Raw genomic sequence first — 18,236 nt, 5'->3', positions numbered from 1 at the left:
TCCATCATAATCTGTCAAATATAAAAAATTTATTTTGTAATAGAACTATTTCCATCATAATCTGTCAAATATAAAAGATTTACTATGTAAAATTACTATTTCCATCATAATCTGTCAAATATAAAAGGTTTACTATTTAAGAATACTATTCCCATCATAATCTGTCAAATATAAAACATTTAGTATGTAATAGAACTATTTTCATCATAATCTATCAAATATAAAAGATTTACTATGTAATAGAACTATTTCCATCATAATCTGTCAAATATAAAACATTTAGTATGTAATAGAACTATTTTCATCATAATCTATCAAATATAAAAGATTTACTATGTAATAGAACTATTTCCATCATAATGTGTCAAATATAAAATGTTTACTATGTGAGAGTACTACTTCCATCATAATCTGTCAAATATAAAAAATTTATTTTGTAATAGAACTATTTCCATCATAATCTGTCAAATATAAAAGATTTACTATGTAAAATTACTATTTCCATCATAATCTGTCAAATATAAAAGGTTTACTATTTAAGAATACTATTCCCATCATAATCTGTCAAATATAAAACATTTACTATGTAATAGAACTATTTTCATCATAATCTATCAAATATAAAAGATTTACTATGTAAAATTACTATTTCCATCATAATCTGTCAAATATAAAAGGTTTACTATTTATGAATACTATTTCCATCATAATCTGTTAAATATAAAAGATTTACTATGTAAGAGTACTATTTCTTATATTAATAAGATTTCGTCAAATCGCGATCTGCGTTCGTAATTTCCGCCCGAGAAGACAACTTTGGTGCAATCTAACGCGTGTTAGAAAGTTAAGTCGATTTAACGCACGAAATTGTTGCCAAACGTGTTGTCAGGAAACGCGGTGGATTGCTTTCTTGTATCCTTATTCTCTTCACCATTGTGTTGCACCTTGTCCAAAATGGCGTGCTGAACTCGCTCGAGTGTGTTCGCGTTAAAGGACGGTTACGTTGCTGCAACAAGTAGTGTAAAACGTACCTGGTACTGTTAAAACTGTCCAGTCTATATAGGTCGCTCGTCCGATCGTGCACGAAATGCACGCGGCGAAGGTTTTTTCATGGTTTGTTTGGAATTCATATGGAAGTTCTATTGCGCGTAACTTCAGGGACGAATTCGGTGCACAAAAATAATGAAAATACTACACCACGTTGGTATACTATTTCGAATAATGAAAATACTACACCACGTGGAACAATAGGGCGACCTTTGACTCAGGGACTGATTATTTTCAGAGGATATTTTCCAAAGTGATTTTCATCGAATAATCTGTACGTATACTTTTCAATTGTACAAGAAATCTTCAAAAAAGTAAGGTATACGTAACGTTAATCACTCGTGGAGAATGTTCGCTGTCCAAGATCACTACGTTATTTTGCAATAACGTTTACACGAAACTCCTGAAATTGATCTTTTATTCAGTTATCGACTATATTTATGGAATATTATATCGAGGAAATGGTTGTCCCCAGGTCACTTCGCAAATATCAGCTCAATCGAGCACACCAGAAAGGGTCGTTCATGAATCAACCTTGGGTTTATCCTATCCCTCAAAGCCTGTGTAATTCTCTACGAGTATTGACGAATCATTTCCAAAAAGTATCTTAATCGCTGAAACACATTATTGACGTTTTGTAACGAAGTGTCAGTATTGAAGCTTTATGTAACAGTTGCTTTAAGAATGATAAAAACTATAGTAGAAGATGATGGAAATAGTATTCATAAATAGTAAACGTTTTATATTTGACAGATTATGATGGAAATAGTACTCTTACATAGTAAACCTTTTATATTTGACTGATTATGAGAATTTTATATTAGTAAGATTTCTTCTTATAAATTTGTTTACTTTTTCTAAAAATAATAATTATTACGATTGCTCCTTTTCATAGAATACATGCCCCGTGGAAACTATACACGATACAAAAACAAACTTATAAATTTTGTATTATAGATTTATAATAAATTTTCTTATAAATTTCGAATATAGATAATTTTATGGGATCATCGTCGATTCCAATTGACAAATGGAGAAGTTGTAAAGAAAACTCGGTAACGAGTCAAAATAAATAATCTTTCGAAAGTTTTTAAACTTTCGATTTATCGAAATCTTTAGATTTGCTAACGAAACTTGTATAAAAAATAGTAGAAAAGTTTGTTTTTGTATCGTGTGTAGTTTCTACAGGGCATGTATACTATAGAAAGGAGCAATCCTTTCGTTAATAATTATTATTTTTAGAAAAAACTGTTTCGATCGCGCCGTGCTGTTACGCAGGTCATATTATATCGAATGTTGGGTCAACAAATTTTTTAGCAATTTTCACACTTTCGATTCTGAAAGGTGCATCGCATCAATTTTTGGGCGTATTAATTTTGAACATCGAAACGTTGCTTCAAATATAGATAGATTGCATCACGGAACTGGAAGCAACTCGATAACTCTGTAAATATTGATTTTAGCGAAAATTGGTTCGGGTAAATGTATAGTTCAAAGGGAGCCGTATAATGCGTTACTGAAATTTGTGCCCATAATTTTTAAGTTCGAAAAATCACTTTTCCAGTTCAACGTTGAAACTCGTTAACTGATTTCGAAAGATATTTAATACCGTTGCACGATGATCCTTCCATCAATCGTATTTATTAATAATGTTTCGATACTGAAAAATCATTAAAAGAAAATTACCACGATAATTGGCAATATTTAGAGCCTAGTTTTGATACTATCGAGTGAAAATGTTAATGTGAAATATATAAAAAAATAAATGGAGCAGTGCAAGAGAAATAAACCCAAAATAGAATCTAAACGTTAAAATATATTATTTGAAATACACTCGAGTCGATAACTGTTATTTTTCGATCGATATTCAAAACGATAGAAAGTTTGCTCGCGGATAATTTTAAAAATGACTTTTTTAATTCTACCGGAAAAATGAACAAACACTTTTGGTAGGGTTTTATGTATTTTGCGAATTCACGTTTCGTATTGCAATTTACGTAGGGTGCCTCGCTACAATTCCAATACAATTTCTCCTGGCGCAAGTTTCTTATTCAGGATGACACAAACAGAGCTTCTAATGAAATCCTGAATCGCAGAAGTAAATTTGCTTTTCTGAGTAATTTGTAACTTGTAAGAAAACAATAAGGTTTCCCTGGTTCTTCTAATTTACGAGAAAAGAGGGCCCGGGAAGCGAAATTTTGCAAACTCCTGTTATCATTGGAGAGGTCGAGTTCTTACGAATTCGTTGTACAACGAACGAACAGGTTTCAACACTTATGGTGTAATTTTCCTTGAAACGAGAATGTTAAGGTCAAACAATCCTAATATTATACTAATATTTTTCACGATCACTACACCACTTTTCTTTAATCGTCTTTTTAATATTATTGAATGTCAATAATCTCATTAATTAAATTTCAACGAAACCATATAAAGTCGTGATACTTGATACGATCGAATTTGTTTAAATCGCGTAAAACACGATAAAGATAATTCTACAAATAATTTGCATCGTTCGTTCGGACCAATGTTTACTAAAATCGATACTCACAATGTAATCATGATTTTTCGATACTCTAGACAACATATTTTCCGCTATAAAGTACAGATGTTTAATACAAAAGTTGCAAACAATAGATTTCCAAGTATAAAGATCTCCACGAGAAGTGGAGATAATATTAAACTAATATTTCTCACTCTCCCTACACCACTTTTCTTTAATCGTCTTCTTAACCTTATTAAATGTCAATAATCTCATTAATTAAATTTCAACGAAACCATTTAAAGTCGTGATACTTGACACGATCTAATTCATTTAAATCGCGAAAAACACGATAAAGACAATTCTACAGATAATTTGCATGGTTCGTTCGGACCAATGTTTACTAAAATCGATACAATGTAGTCATAATTTTTCGGTACTCTAGACAACATATCTTCCGCTATAAAGTACAAATTTTTAATAGAAAACTCGCAAACAATAGATTCCCAAGTATGAAGATCTCCACGAGAAGTTTGCACAATGAATTTGCGAAAACCCTATATGCACCGCCGCGTAAAACATTCTTAAGGTCAAAAGTATCGCCGCGATATAAAATGCAATCGCGTAGACGTTGTTTACGCGCATTAATTTAAAAGTTGGAACGAAATAGATGTTCGTAGTTTTTAGAGCGTGCATTGGAAAATATGGTACAAGTCGAGCTGTTAACGGTGTATTGTAGCTTTTCGTTTCGGTGGGGTGCACACAGCGATCCTTAAACTTTCCCGCTGTCTTTTAACGAGTAGGAACTCTTAATTGTAGGCGCGAAGAATGCAGAATACGTGAACCTTGCGAACAACGGCTGCACTTTCCCGAGATATTTTGTTTCTCGAGGTGCGAGAATTCTCAACGTTCTTTTATTTTTGCCACTTGAGATTCGTAAAGCCAGATTTTGGAAAATTCTCGAAAATCCTTGCAACCTACGTCCCCTAAAATCGAGTCAAAATTCTTTGTGAAAAGGAACTTACTCCCAAACACTTTACCTTGCATACCTACGAAAGCAAATCGAAGTGATTTTTCATAATTAAAATTCTATTATTAGTAGTAATAATTGATAATAGTTTATCGTATTCTTAGATAGGAATATTTACATATTCATAGTACAAAAACTTGCATACCTACGAAAGCAAATCAAAGTGTTATTTTTCATAATTAAAATTCTATTATTAGTAGTAATAATTGAAAATATATTATCATATTCGTAGATACGAATATTTAATATTCATAGTACAAAAACTAGGGTATGACCACATTACCTTGCATATCCACGAAAGCAAATCGAAGTGATTTTTCATAATTAAAATTCTATTATTAGTAGTAATAATTGATAATAGTTTATCGTATTCTTAGATAGGAATATTTACATATTCATAGTACAAAAACTTGCATACCTACGAAAGCAAATCAAAGTGTTATTTTTCATAATTAAAATTCTATTATTAGTAGTAATAATTGAAAATATATTATCATATTCGTAGATACGAATATTTAATATTCATAGTACAAAAACTAGGGTATGACCACATTACCTTGCATATCCACGAAAGCAAATCGAAGTGTTATTTTTCATAATTAAAATTCTATTATTAATAGTAATAGTTGAAAATAGTTTATCGTATTTGTAGATAGGAATATTTAATATTCATAGTACAAAAACTTGCATACCTACGAAAGCAAATCAAAGTGTTATTTTTCATAATTAAAATTCTATTATTAGTAGTAATAATTGAAAATATATTATCATATTCGTAGATACGAATATTTAATATTCATAGTATAAAAACTTGGGTATGACCACCATACCTTGCATATCCACCAAAGCAAATCGAAGTGTTATTTTTCATAATTAAAATTCTATTATTAATAGTAATAGTTGAAAATAGTTTATCGTGTTCGTAGATAGGAATATTTAAATATCCATAGTACAAAAACTTGTGTACGTAAACCAAATTCGTCGCATACGACCGTTCTTAAAATTCTCAAGCTCACGACTCACCTTTGCGAATAAATTCAAGTCTCATGCAAATTCGGAAGCTCGAAATTTTCTTCGGGAATCGGGAATCGGGGAATATTCAAACATTTTTTTCAAGGAAATGAAAATCTTTTCTGTTCGAACTTTGCTGAAAAGAAGCAAAAGAAAAGAGAAAACGAGACTCGTGTAAAAAACAAAAAAAAAAAATAAAAAGGGAAAAAATTTTTATTAAATTACAAAGCTTGGCTATTCCCCGGACGTTTCCACCATCTTGATGGACACCGTTGACGGTGTATCGTTACCTGTACTTCTCCCCTCGGCAGGTCCCCAGGTTTTCGCGGGTCGAAACAAACTGCGATCCCTCTGCGGACAATTAAAGCAAAAGTAAAATTCTCCGAACGATCGACGATCTCGAGTTGGTAGGAACAATTCTAGGTCGAGTTTTCGTTAGCAACGCGACGTTCCGATTCCAGACGCTGGCAGACCGTCAAACTTGATGAAAGATTCCACGGATTTCATCCAGGATGCTGTACGTAAATTGTTTGCGAGCGCCAATATGAATTTCGGAATCATTCGACCGCTTAAACGGATTGAATCCTTAAACGGGGCACGTTCGTGGAATAATTCATGAAGTGTCTGGGCTGCCTTATAAATGTGTGTCGCGACTGATCTAAATCCTGACTACGGTGATGTACAGTGACTGCTGGATTTATTCGCATACTTCTCTATTATCGGTAATTTAACGAACGTGTTATCTATGTCATAACGAATTCGAGGAACAAAAATTCAATTAGTTAATTTCTACGTACTCACGATTACTGTTTGTACCATAAAACTGTATTCTTCACGATTATTGTGTCTCTTCGATCGAATGTTATTCATTGTTCTTGTATTGGATTGTTAGGAAAGTCATTTCATTTTTTTTTTAGTGAAAATGAAACACGATTTTTTTAGAGTGTACAAACATTTTATTAAATTATATATTCTCCATTTTGGAAAACGAAATCACTTTCCGAACAACCGAATATTTGTACCACGAATTTTGGCCTATGGAGTACACGTAGTATGTGCACCGAACATTTACGGTAGAAATTGTGTCCGAAATTCTATTTGTACCACGAATTTTGGCCCATGGAGTACATGATATATGTGGACCGAACATTTACAGTACAAATTGTGTTCGAAATTCTATTTGTACCACGAATGACCTAGGGAGTACACGCTATATGTGCACCGAACAGTTACGGTAGAAATTGTGTCCGAAATTCTATTTGTATCACGAATTTTGGGCTATGCAGTACACGCTATATGTGCACCGAACAGTTATGGTAGAAATTGTGACTGAAATTCTATTTGTACCACGAATTTTGGTCTATGGAGTACACGATATATGTGCACCGAACGTTATAATACTTTATATTGGATTGTTCAGAAAGTCATTTCGTTTTTTCTGGTGAAAATGAAACACGATTCTTTTAGAGTGTGTAAACATTTTATTAAATTATACATTCTCCATTTTGGAAAACGAAATGACTTCCGGAAACAACCCAATAAAATTTCCTTCGTTTCTTAACTCGAATTAAATTACAATTTCGTCCTTTCGATGCAAATTTCTCCACTTGCATTGCAACGTCATCGATGCAACCGATTGGGAACTCTTATCGTAGAAATCGCACGTTTCAATTATACATTCTCCATTTTGGAAAACGAAATGACTTCCAGGACCAAGCCAATAAAATTTCCTTCATTTCTAACTCGAATTAAATTACAATTTCGTCGTTTCGATGCATTACAACGTCATCGATGCAACCGATTACGAGCTCTTATCGTAGAGTGCGCACGTTTTTAATTTCCGATTCCGGAACGGACCGCGACAATCGGAGAAACGGAAGGAATCGTTCCCGAGATACACCCCGTGCAAAGGGGTAGACAAATCGATAACTTTTAAAATCGATCGAGAGAGATCACGCGGCGAGTTGCGTCGCTTTCTTCGCAAAGGTTCGCTTCCTCCTCGGGTCATATCTACCGCACGAGTACTGGTAACTGTGCACGGAGTCGAAAACAGGAGGAAAGGAGATAAGAGTAATAGTAAATTTATCGGGTAACACAAAGCGGAAGCGGTCAAGAGGGGCAGAAAGGGAGCTCGAGGAGAGGAGGGGGCAAAAGTACGGCAGAAATAGGTTCGATCCGAACGATGGAGCGCGGACGAAACTTTTCGTTTCAAAGTACGATTACCTACGTACCGTGGAAAAACTTGTATTAAGACGTTCCAAGTTCGCGAGATTTTACGGCGAAGCGAGCAACTTTTAAAACGGTGCACACCTCCCAGGGGCAACCGCCCCCGGATACTACGGTGGCTCTTAAAAAATTTGCAATTCGTCGTACTTGCTAGGTATTATATACGGTGAGGGTCGGTGACGATTGTTCGAGATAACATTTTATTTATCGATTTTACGAGAAACGTTTCGGAGAAATGATTCCCTTCGTGACCGTGGCTACGAGTATTGTTTCATATTTTTAATGGTCGATCTGGTTTTTTGAAAAATATTGGGTCGTTCAAAAAGTCGTTTCGTTTTTTTTTTTTTGGAGGGGGGACGGGTGAAAATAAAACACGATACAAACATTTATAGAGGCTAAAAATATCGTGTCACGAGATACAAATATTTATGCACTCTAGAAAAATCGTGCTTCATTTTCACCAAAAAAAAAACGAAATTACTTTTCGAACCCAATATTACGAAATTTAGCAAAAATATGATACGAATTGACTTTGAGGGTATTTTATCATTGTAAGTATCGAAAAATTGCACAGAGTATGATCACGATTAATACACCAGTCATAAGGAATAAAAGAAACACATGGATGATATTGTAAACACAATAGAAATTATTTAAAACCTGTGTAACGAAAGCAATGTAGCGAGTAGGAATAATTTAAAAATAAGTTTCTTGTGTTTTTGATACGAAAGAAATTACTTCTTGCGTATTATTATTTGAAATAAATAAGAGTGGACGAATTAAAAATGACGTTACATTTAAATTGGAGACCTGGTTAGAAATTGTACTCTGCAGTTATTTTCGTTAATTGGTTTACATTAAATTTCGATTATTTGTCACTGAAAATATTGATAAAGGTTCTATAAAATTTCCCGATAGGAAAATCTGTAAATAAAACTCGTTTGTACGTCGATCGTTAATAATGTCTAAAATCAATATCGCGAATAGTTTTCTATTATTATTAATATTAACTTCCGACGCAAACTTCCGTTCGATATAGATTTTCTTTCAATGTTATGTGGCATTTCAATTTATTTGATTTGCGCTGATATAATTTGCTCGCACTCTTTGGCAACTTCGTTGCGATTTCGATGAATAAAAAAAACAATATACATAAACATTTCATCGGAGAAGATATTCGATTAGAATTTCGTTTAAAAAGTTATTTCAAACATCAAGTATCGATAAAGAAATTTGCCAATACGAAATAACTGCAGTGCATGGATCGCTTTGTCCTTTATACTATTCAACAAAAGTTAATTAATTAATATACCGTCTATTTACCGTCAACTCGAGGACAGTGAACTGAAATGTAATTTAGTTTAGTTTCCAACCACTAGGTATTTCAGTCAACATGAGAGCAATCCAAGATACGTTACTTAAAATGAAACTAGTGGACTCGTAGAATATGAAAAATGGGCGCAGCATATTCGAATACGATTTATCTAATAATTAATGACTCAAAACAAAAATAAATTGGAAATGTCACGATCTCTGGGTGAGGTGCACAACAGCACCAACATTTATCAAAATACAGAAAAAGTTCTTACTAAACGTAGGAATAAAAGTTAAATCGTTTCCAGATTATAAAATAAAACTGCTTCAATTTATCATGGAGGATGAGTCCGCCTTACTCCCCTTGAATATATCATCCGACCGTTTATTCATTGGCACTGCGTTTACTTTTTATTTCTCGACAGAGATTAAACCACGATACTATTTATATAGATGCCAAAAATGGCAAGGATAAAGAAATAAAAAACTAAGAGATTACTATAGACAAATAAAATTCAAGTGGTCAATCAACGATACAACGATTACGATTGCAAACAAACAATTTGGAAATACGATACTCGTAATACTCGTTTGAGATTACAAAAGAGAGTTGTATTTTGTCAACAACACGTAGTGTTCCCAGGCGGTCACCCATCCAAGTACTAACCACGCCCAACGCAGCTTAACTTCAGTGATCAGACGAGAACTGGTGTTTACCAACGTGGTATGGTCGTTGACGTATATCGTAGTGTGTCTACGAGAACATTATTTAATAATTTGCTCGGGCATTACTATGCTTTAACATTCCATCTAAAATGAATTAATAGTTCTATAATACAAGATAATCTGGACTAGACTCACGATAAAAAAAACTATATAAAGAACATTCTAATATCTAATGAAACAGCACAATTTTATTAAAATCAATAAATATGGTGGGTATGGTAAAATATATTAGATAAGAAAGTAAGAAACATTTTTGCCAACAACACGTTAGTGTTCCTAGGTGGTCACCCATCCAAGTACTAACCACGCCCAACACAGCTTAACTTCAGTGATCAGACGAGAACTGGTGTTTACTTGCGTGATATGGTCGTTGACGCCTACACAAAACTTAATCATACTGACCTACATAAAGATTCTTCGTACAAGATTTGATGAAAGAGTAGAATTTTTTTACAGTATTAATTCCTAATGCAAAGTGAAATAAAAAAAGAAGCTCTTTCCCATTTTATAATCTGAAACTTCGTCACCGAGATATGGACGGTTTAATTTTACTAATACGGATGTCACTCGACACACGTGTATACACAAAATACACGTGTACACGGTATTCACACTCGTGTAATATTTAATTGCTTGTATCTCAATAACGTAGCCTCCAATTTCAAAATGGAAAAGAACATTTTTACTCGTATTTGTATGAAAAATTGATCCTGCAAAAAGCACCCACGTTTCCATTAATACTCTGTAAATCTTCTCCCTTCGTGTAAACCGTCAGCTGTATGTACACACAATGCTATGGGTTCGTGCCGCGTAAAGAACGAATTACTTAATTCGTACTACCTCTGCCCCTTTAGAGTACCTATTCCCCTAGTCGTGGCATAGTTTCATAATTTCACTCTACAAACGCGTGAAATTATTTCGTATTAATTTCGAACGTTCCATTGACACTCTCTTATCGATATACGAGTATCGAACTTCGCGTTTCGTATTAAATTATCTAGAAATCTGAAATTATCTAGTTCTACACAGGTGTAATTACAAAAGAATTATACACAACTGTTTCACTACTTTGGATCAAGGAGTTTCGATAATCATTCTTTCCCGTTAAAAACTGACAATTTCGACCCTGTTTATCGATATTTAAAAAACAAAATAACCACCGTTACTATTATCAACCTTACTTGTAAAAGTAACCAGTGTCTGCTGTAATGAACACAACATTTTTTCTTATTGATATTTAAAGAACGAAATAACTAACTCAATATTTAAAGAACGAAATAACTAACTCAATATTTAAAGAACGAAACAACTAACTCAATATTTAGAGAACGAAATAACTACTGTTATCAATATTATCAGCTCTACTTGTAAAAGTAACCGGTGTCTGCTGTAACGAACACAAAATTTTTTCTTATTACTATTTAAAGAACGAAATAACTACTGTTACCAATATTATCAACCCTACTTGCAAAAGTAACCGGTATCTACTACGTAACTCAAAATCTTTACTCATCACTGTTTAAAAAACGAAATAACTAACTCGACATTTAAAGAACAAAATAACCACCGTTACCACTATCAACCCTACTTGTAAACCCGAATAAACATAGCAAATAACCGGTGTCTACTGCGTAAGGAACACGAAATCTTTTCTCATCGTTCTCGAACCTAAGATTTCCAAAAAACGCAATCTATCGGTCCTGTTTGAAGAGATTCTTGAAGAAATCTAATTAAAATTATCCTAAACTGTAAAGAGCACGAGAGGTGGACGTTTCGACTAAGAATTCTAACGTAAAAACAAAGAACAATTTGCCCAATAATCTCCAATTCGTCGAACATTATTTCGGTGTCGCGATTTACCTCGTGTCTCGTCACTTCTACAATGACTTTACAGCGCACGATCGTTGGTAAAATATTTCTACGAATTAATACGCTAAATATATAAATAGTAACGATATATATTCACGGGATTGGATGGTGTCGTTATTACCATCGCGAGAAACTTACCGGTCCTTTCCACAGCCGTCGTATGAAAAAAAATGGCATCGGTGCGAGGGTCGACAGACCGATCAGTATTCCGATCGCTTGCGCCCAGTCAGGGAATATGTACGTGCCATAATAACCCAACTGGTACGTACATATTTGATACACGAACACCCCCTGTGGACGAAAAAAGAGTGGAACTATTATTTCTTCGGCTGGCACCCCGGTGGAGCAATGATCTTGCGGTACACCGGCCAATTAAGAATTTAATATTTTTCATCGGAATAAACACCGGCCCGTGTTTTCCCCGATGCGCGATTATAACTCGAGTGGGTCTCGGGGCCGAGAATGAAAACGTTTCGTTGTTTTCGAGAGACACTTTGTACGAAATCAATTGCAACGGATTATCAACGACGACGATGACGACGATAATAACGATGGTAACTATTTTTCATTCGTAGAAAGGAAACAGTCCCGGAGCGCACGTTGAAAGAATTTTCGAACCACGAATTATCGCGTGAAATTCATTTCTCGTCACATTGTAAAATATCGAATCCCCCGGTGAAACATTCGTCAGGTATACAATACACCGCCAAGTATAATTTATTTATTAACGCGAGGGTTTCGCGTGCGTTTCATTTAACCAGAGATTTTCCTTGAATAATTTTGTATATTCGACGAGAATTCATCAAATCGTTCGTTTTCGATTAATTTCAACGCGATGGGAACCGTTTCGTTCGCGAACCTCGGTGTGTGTTTTTTCTTTACGTGGAGAGACGCGTAAGGGAAGGTGTGGTTCTTGAAAAATTTTCAAACTGTAATTTTTTTTTACAGAAAAAGTAATTTTCTTCTATAGGAAAGAAAATCTTGGAATTGGTCCAGAATCTTGTTCCTTTTTGGAAAAATGAAGTATTAGGTCATCCCATAAGTAATATCGTTTCTTGACAGTGACTTTCGGTGAACAAAATTAATATGGAATGTGATGGGAATTAATTAACGACCGTTTCGTTGTGTTCAGTCATTCTATAAGTAATGTCGTTTTTTTCGGTGAAGAAAATTAATACTTGCATTTATTTTCAATCATTCATTCATCGATATACTAACCATCAGTTTCGAGGACCTTTTCCCATCTATCGGTCAGCATTCTCATTCCATTTTCGAAAAACTTCCGAAATTTTGAATCAAAATACTCATTTAGTGCTGATTTCACATCCTCGGTGTTGTTGAAATTTTTTCCACTTAAAAAAGATTTTTTCCAATTGTGGTTCCAACTCGATGAAAACTTTCAATGCCTCAGGATTGAACGCTGTTGGTCGACCGGATCTCGGTTCATCGGAAAGCTCAAAATCACCTCTTCGAAATTTGGAAAACCATCTTCGACACTTTCTCAAATTCAAACCACGTTCACCATACACTTGACAAATATTTTAACCGTATCCATAATTGTACTACCATTTTTAAATGCATACAGCATACAATGCCGCAAATGAAGTTCGGCACACGCTCATTTTAAAATTTTTTTTCAAGTGAAAAATATCGATCGAACTGCATCGAACGCAACCGATAAACTATCGAGAGATCACTCTTTAAGCTACATAGAAAGAAGTTTCTCTCAACACATCGCCTAGATCCGATTCAAGTCCTTATTTAAAGTACGATAAGAGACATTACTTATGGGATGACCTAATACCATACAACCCTTAATATAACAAAAAAAAAGAAGAGGACAAATCTGAAGTGATTGGAAAAGTCACCGAACTCGCTCGTTAGTGCTCGCGAAGTGGATCGTACGATCTAACGGGGTTGTTGTTTATGAAAATTAGATGATCGATGAGCGGAGCACGCGCGCGTACTTATCAGGAAACGGCGATAACTCAGCCCGGAGATCGCGCTCGATTGGCCGCGAAACAAAACCGGTACCCGTGTAGTTTCCGTTATTTTTCCGGTAAAAAGCAGAACGTGATCGAACGAGCCCCGTTCCTTTCCCGGCAATCAATTCGATTCGTGCGCCGGACAGAAATTATGTTATCGATTCGATCGGTTGTTTTAAATCAGCCCGTACACGCGCCCCGTAATCGACGGTAGAAGGAATATCCGATTGACTGGCGGGATCATTTCTTTTTTTTGCACTGCAACTCACGATCTCGGAAAGAAAACGTGAGAGGAATTTGAGCACGTTGGTTTCGAAAGAATGAACGAAAGTAACGCGAATGGAACGCGACTACACCTCGGTTATTGTTGAACGAAATCGAAGACGCGCGAGAATGATAATTCTTCGTTGTTTGTCCGTTCGTTTGAACCACGGTGTCCCGATTGATTCGAAATTCAAACGGGAGATTTTTTAAGTAAAAATACATAAAAAATGTGGTATGGATGTTTTTCGTGCGAGGCTTCGTTTTCGAGAAAATTCGATTCGAAGAGGTCGCGGGGCGCTCGCCTAATGCGTCTGGCTATTAGCGGCTGCGACTACTTGATGCTCGCGAACCGTCGGGGATAATGCGGTACTATCTATTGCAACTGGTTCTGTGTAATTAGAGGATAGGGGAATCGATGAAAAATATCATCGAGCAAGTAGAAACAGCGAGTCACGAACGAACGCACCGTGAATTTAGAAAATGGAATTTCTCGAAAAGGAAACGCGATACGAATAAATTTTACTTTACATTTTTTATTTACTTTTGCACGAAGAATCACCAGCCGAACGTTACCATTATAGTTTGTTGAGAATGGTGTGTTATGAAACGTTTTTGTCTCTGTGGTTTGGATTCTCTGTGTGTAAAATTAACTTCTGTGGTAAATCCAGCGAGGAACGTGTGCAATAAAATTATTGCACCATACTGGGTGGCTCGACAAATTTTTCTCGCTTTTGTAAGTTTTTAATCGTGGAAATTAACCCTCGAACAACGAGTCGTTTCGATAAAGTACTTAAGAATCGCGATAGCCTTCGCTCACGTGTACACTTTGGGTTAATTTATTTCCTCTTTGTAGCGTGAAAAATATAAAAGTGAAATGTAACCGAAATTGCTTAAATTCTGTGTTATAAGTTACGCCGGCCAATAGTATCATCCGAAATACATCAAACACGGTGAAGAATATTTTTATTGTTTTATTCCAGGTCGTGCGACCCGGCCAACGAAGTGACGTGGAATAACAAATTTAAAAAAATGTCCACAAACCGCGATTCGCGTACCTGAATAAAAATTATGATTTATACGTGTAACTGGGATTGATATTTTTTTATGGTTTAATGGGAGCGCCATCAAATGGTAATCAACGGAATAAATACAGTTATTTCCGAGATCGGTTAATATTTGCTGCACACTGTAAATTAAAATTCGTTGAACACAAAATTCTTTGAGTATCCTTCCTCGAGATGGAGACTTTGAAGTGCAACTCGTTAAAATCGTATCAACGCGAAATCACGAAGATGTGGGAATTATTATTTTCTTTTTCTTTCAAATTCTCCAAATGGAGTACAAAAAAGTGGGAATTATTATTTTCTTCTTTTTTTCTTTCAAATTCTCCAAACGGAAAACAAAAAAAAGTGGGAATTATTATTTTCTTTCAAATTCTCCAAATGGAGTACAAAAAAGTGGGAATTATTATTTTCTTCTTTTTTTCTTTCAAATTCTCCAAACGGAAAACAAAAAAAAGTGGGAATTATTATTTTCTTTCAAATTCTCCAAACGGAGAACAAAAAAAAAGTGGGAATTATTATTTTCTTTCAAATTCTCCAGGAGAACAAAAAAAAGTGGGAATTATTATTTTCTTTTTCTTTTCTTTCAAATTCTCCAAACGGAGAACAAAAAAAAAGTGGGAATTATTATTTTCTATTTTTTTTCTTTCAAATTCTCCAAACGGAGACCAAAAAAAATTTCACGTAACAAAGTTAGTCGAGACACCCAGTAGAGAATCGGAAAGAGGGTACAGAGAAGGACGAGCAGTTGTACCTCATTAAAGCGATCATCCCCTCGAGCTAGTGTCATTCCAAGCACGCACGTGCACAATGGGTACGCACATGATGTAACCTTACGTTCACAATCACAACGGGAAAAGAAAGCGACCATGTATGGATGAAAATTACTGTTTCGCGTCATTTTATACAATTAATCCGTAATCGGAGCTTCTCGATCTCCTAACAATATTTTTTTGGATCGAATTACATTTACAAAGCTATTGTAATTCACCGTTAATAAAAGTACTTGAAAATGGCGGGTTTCTTTTTTAAAAAGGAAGTGTCGTCGGCAAAAGAATTTTAACACAGAGAAAAAGAGCGAGAGAGAGAGAGAGAGAGAGAGAGAGAGAGAGAGAGAGAGAGAGAGAGAGAGAGAGAGAGAGAGAGAAATGAAACAAAAAAGGAGGACACTGTCTTTTGCATGATGTTCCTGGTTAAATGTAATTTACCAAGGAGTGAAAAAACACACGAGCAAGCATTATGCATTCTTTATGACATCCCCGGGCTCGTCGGAAATGAAATCTGACCATTTACACTGGCCTACGCTGGCAAATACTTACACTTATCACGGTAAATATTATATTTCCACCACCATTATTTCGATTTTAATAAGATTACCATTACGGTCAATGATTAATTGCGAAATTCGACGGACAAGATTAAAAGCTCATTAATGATTACGTAAATGTTCAATTACGAAGTACAAACGATAAGTGACAATAATTCCGTGAAATATGGAAAAAATGAAAGAAACTATTTAACGTCACTTTAAGTGTCGAATATGTACAGTCTGTTCTATTTTACAAATTTTAACGAGTATTGTTTCATTTACAATATTATATTTTATCCACAAAAAGCAAACACGTCGGTTTTTCTTGTATAATTAATAATCCATCGTTAGCGGCTTATAAAATAGTGCGAATGAATCGAAATTTATTCTAATTATAGTAAATGTAGTAAATGTAAATGGTAAATGGTAAATGGTAAATGGTAAATGGTAAATGGTAAATGGTAAATGGTAAATGGTAAATGGTAAATGGTAAATGGTAAATGTAAATGGTAAATGTAAAATATTTACTTGTCTACCACAAGTAAAGAATCTTTGGTAAATGTAAAATAACTTTACATTTAACAGAACTCTATTTATTGTACTTGTTATTTAAGAAAAACTTATTTTCCTTTTAATCTCCGAAAAAACATCAAATCCTCGAAAAGCGTTGCCCGAGTTATAGCTAAAGCAAAGACCAGTTTAGAAAATATCAAAATACGCTACTCTCGCAAGAAATATCCGCAAAGTGTCGTAAGGGGTGGAACTACCCTCCGAAGTCTCATCTTCCTGATGGTATCTTCGGAACTATTGGATACCACAAGGAAATCTTTTCAACAAATTCTCTATAGTTTCTGATAAAAAAAAATACACGGTGTACAGATTGGTAGAAAGAAAAAAAAGAAACGGATAAATCTTACATTCGTCCTTTGCTTAAGGTGTACATTAGGTTCTTCCTAAAGTAATTTCGTTTTCCAAAATGGAGAATATATAATTTAATCAAATATTTACACAGTCTAAAAAAAATCGTGTTTTATTTTCACCAAATAAAACTAAATAACTTTCCGAACAACCCAATATTATGCAAGCTGGAATCGTAAGTAACCTACACTCTGAATCAGGCGAAGATTGCTGGTGGTTGCTGGGATATGCTGTTTAAAAGTTTCCACAATTTGCAACCTAATGTAACTTAATGTAACGCAGAGGAAAACAGGATCAAACCGACTCTGCACCGTTACTTTTCGCTCGTAATGGTCCAAGTTGGTTTAAATAAATTCAAAATAATTACAATCCCCTGTTCACGTTTCACATTGAACAGAAATAACCGAGAAAAGGAGAAATATTGCACGTAAATATACGTGCAAGCTCTTTGGCTGAAAATTAATATTGTTTCAACAAGGTGGAATCTCTTCTCTCCTTTATCTATCAGGTTGTTCGGAAAGTCATTTCGTTTTTTTTTTTTATAAAAATGAAACACGATCTTTCACAGTCTACAAACATTTTATTAAACCATATACTCTCCATTTTAAAAAACGAAATCACTTTCCAAGCAATCCAATAGACAAAGAAGAGAAGAGATTCCACCTCTCGTCGAAACAATATTAATTTTCACCCAAAGACCTTTCACGTTCCACGAAACGACTCTAAGACGATCAAATACCTCGCGAAAACCTCTCTAAACAATTACGAAAGCTTCCAAACGTACATTTTGCAACCCAGCGAGAACTCGAGACGAGTAGACGCGTCAGAGACGAGTAGACTGCGTTCACAAGAACGAGTCAGAGTCGATCGAGGATTCGTTTCGAATTGAAAGGGTTTATCGAAGGGTCGGGGAGGTTAAGGTCGCGACGAACTGACCGTCGATGAAAAACAGATCGCTGGAAAATGATCGATCGATCAAGCTGACCCGAGTCTC

At 34.8% G+C, this 18,236-nt stretch overlaps 1 protein-coding gene, 1 non-coding gene and 1 pseudogene across 7 annotated transcripts in view; all 3 read right to left on the bottom strand.

Annotated features, from left to right (window-relative positions):
- Window positions 1–5,527: 5,527 nt before the first annotated feature.
- Window positions 5,528–18,236, bottom strand: part of LOC143145277 (sodium- and chloride-dependent glycine transporter 1) — a 47,962-nt gene continuing 35,253 nt past the window's right edge. For 5 of the 6 annotated variants that reach the window (XM_076308499.1, XM_076308498.1, XM_076308495.1 and 2 more), the window contains 2 exons: window positions 11,844–11,996; window positions 5,528–5,921 (listed from right to left, as the gene is read on the bottom strand). In XM_076308499.1, coding sequence (XP_076164614.1) covers window positions 5,805–5,921; window positions 11,844–11,996 — 270 coding nt within the window. In that variant the 3' untranslated portion in view covers window positions 5,528–5,804. The remainder of the gene's footprint in view (window positions 5,922–11,843; window positions 11,997–18,236) is intronic. The other variant, XM_076308500.1, reaches the window with a different exon arrangement.
- On the bottom strand, window positions 9,729–9,848 carry LOC143146483 (5S ribosomal RNA). Its single transcript, XR_012991971.1, has one exon. It is a non-coding gene; the product is annotated as a 5S ribosomal RNA (ribosomal RNA).
- LOC143146488 (5S ribosomal RNA) lies at window positions 10,091–10,211 on the bottom strand (annotated as a pseudogene).

The sequence above is a fragment of the Ptiloglossa arizonensis genome, chromosome 4 (genome assembly GCF_051014685.1).
Source record: "Ptiloglossa arizonensis isolate GNS036 chromosome 4, iyPtiAriz1_principal, whole genome shotgun sequence".
NCBI lineage: Eukaryota > Metazoa > Arthropoda > Insecta > Hymenoptera > Colletidae > Ptiloglossa > Ptiloglossa arizonensis.
This window is presented reverse-complemented; position numbering and strand designations above follow the sequence as displayed.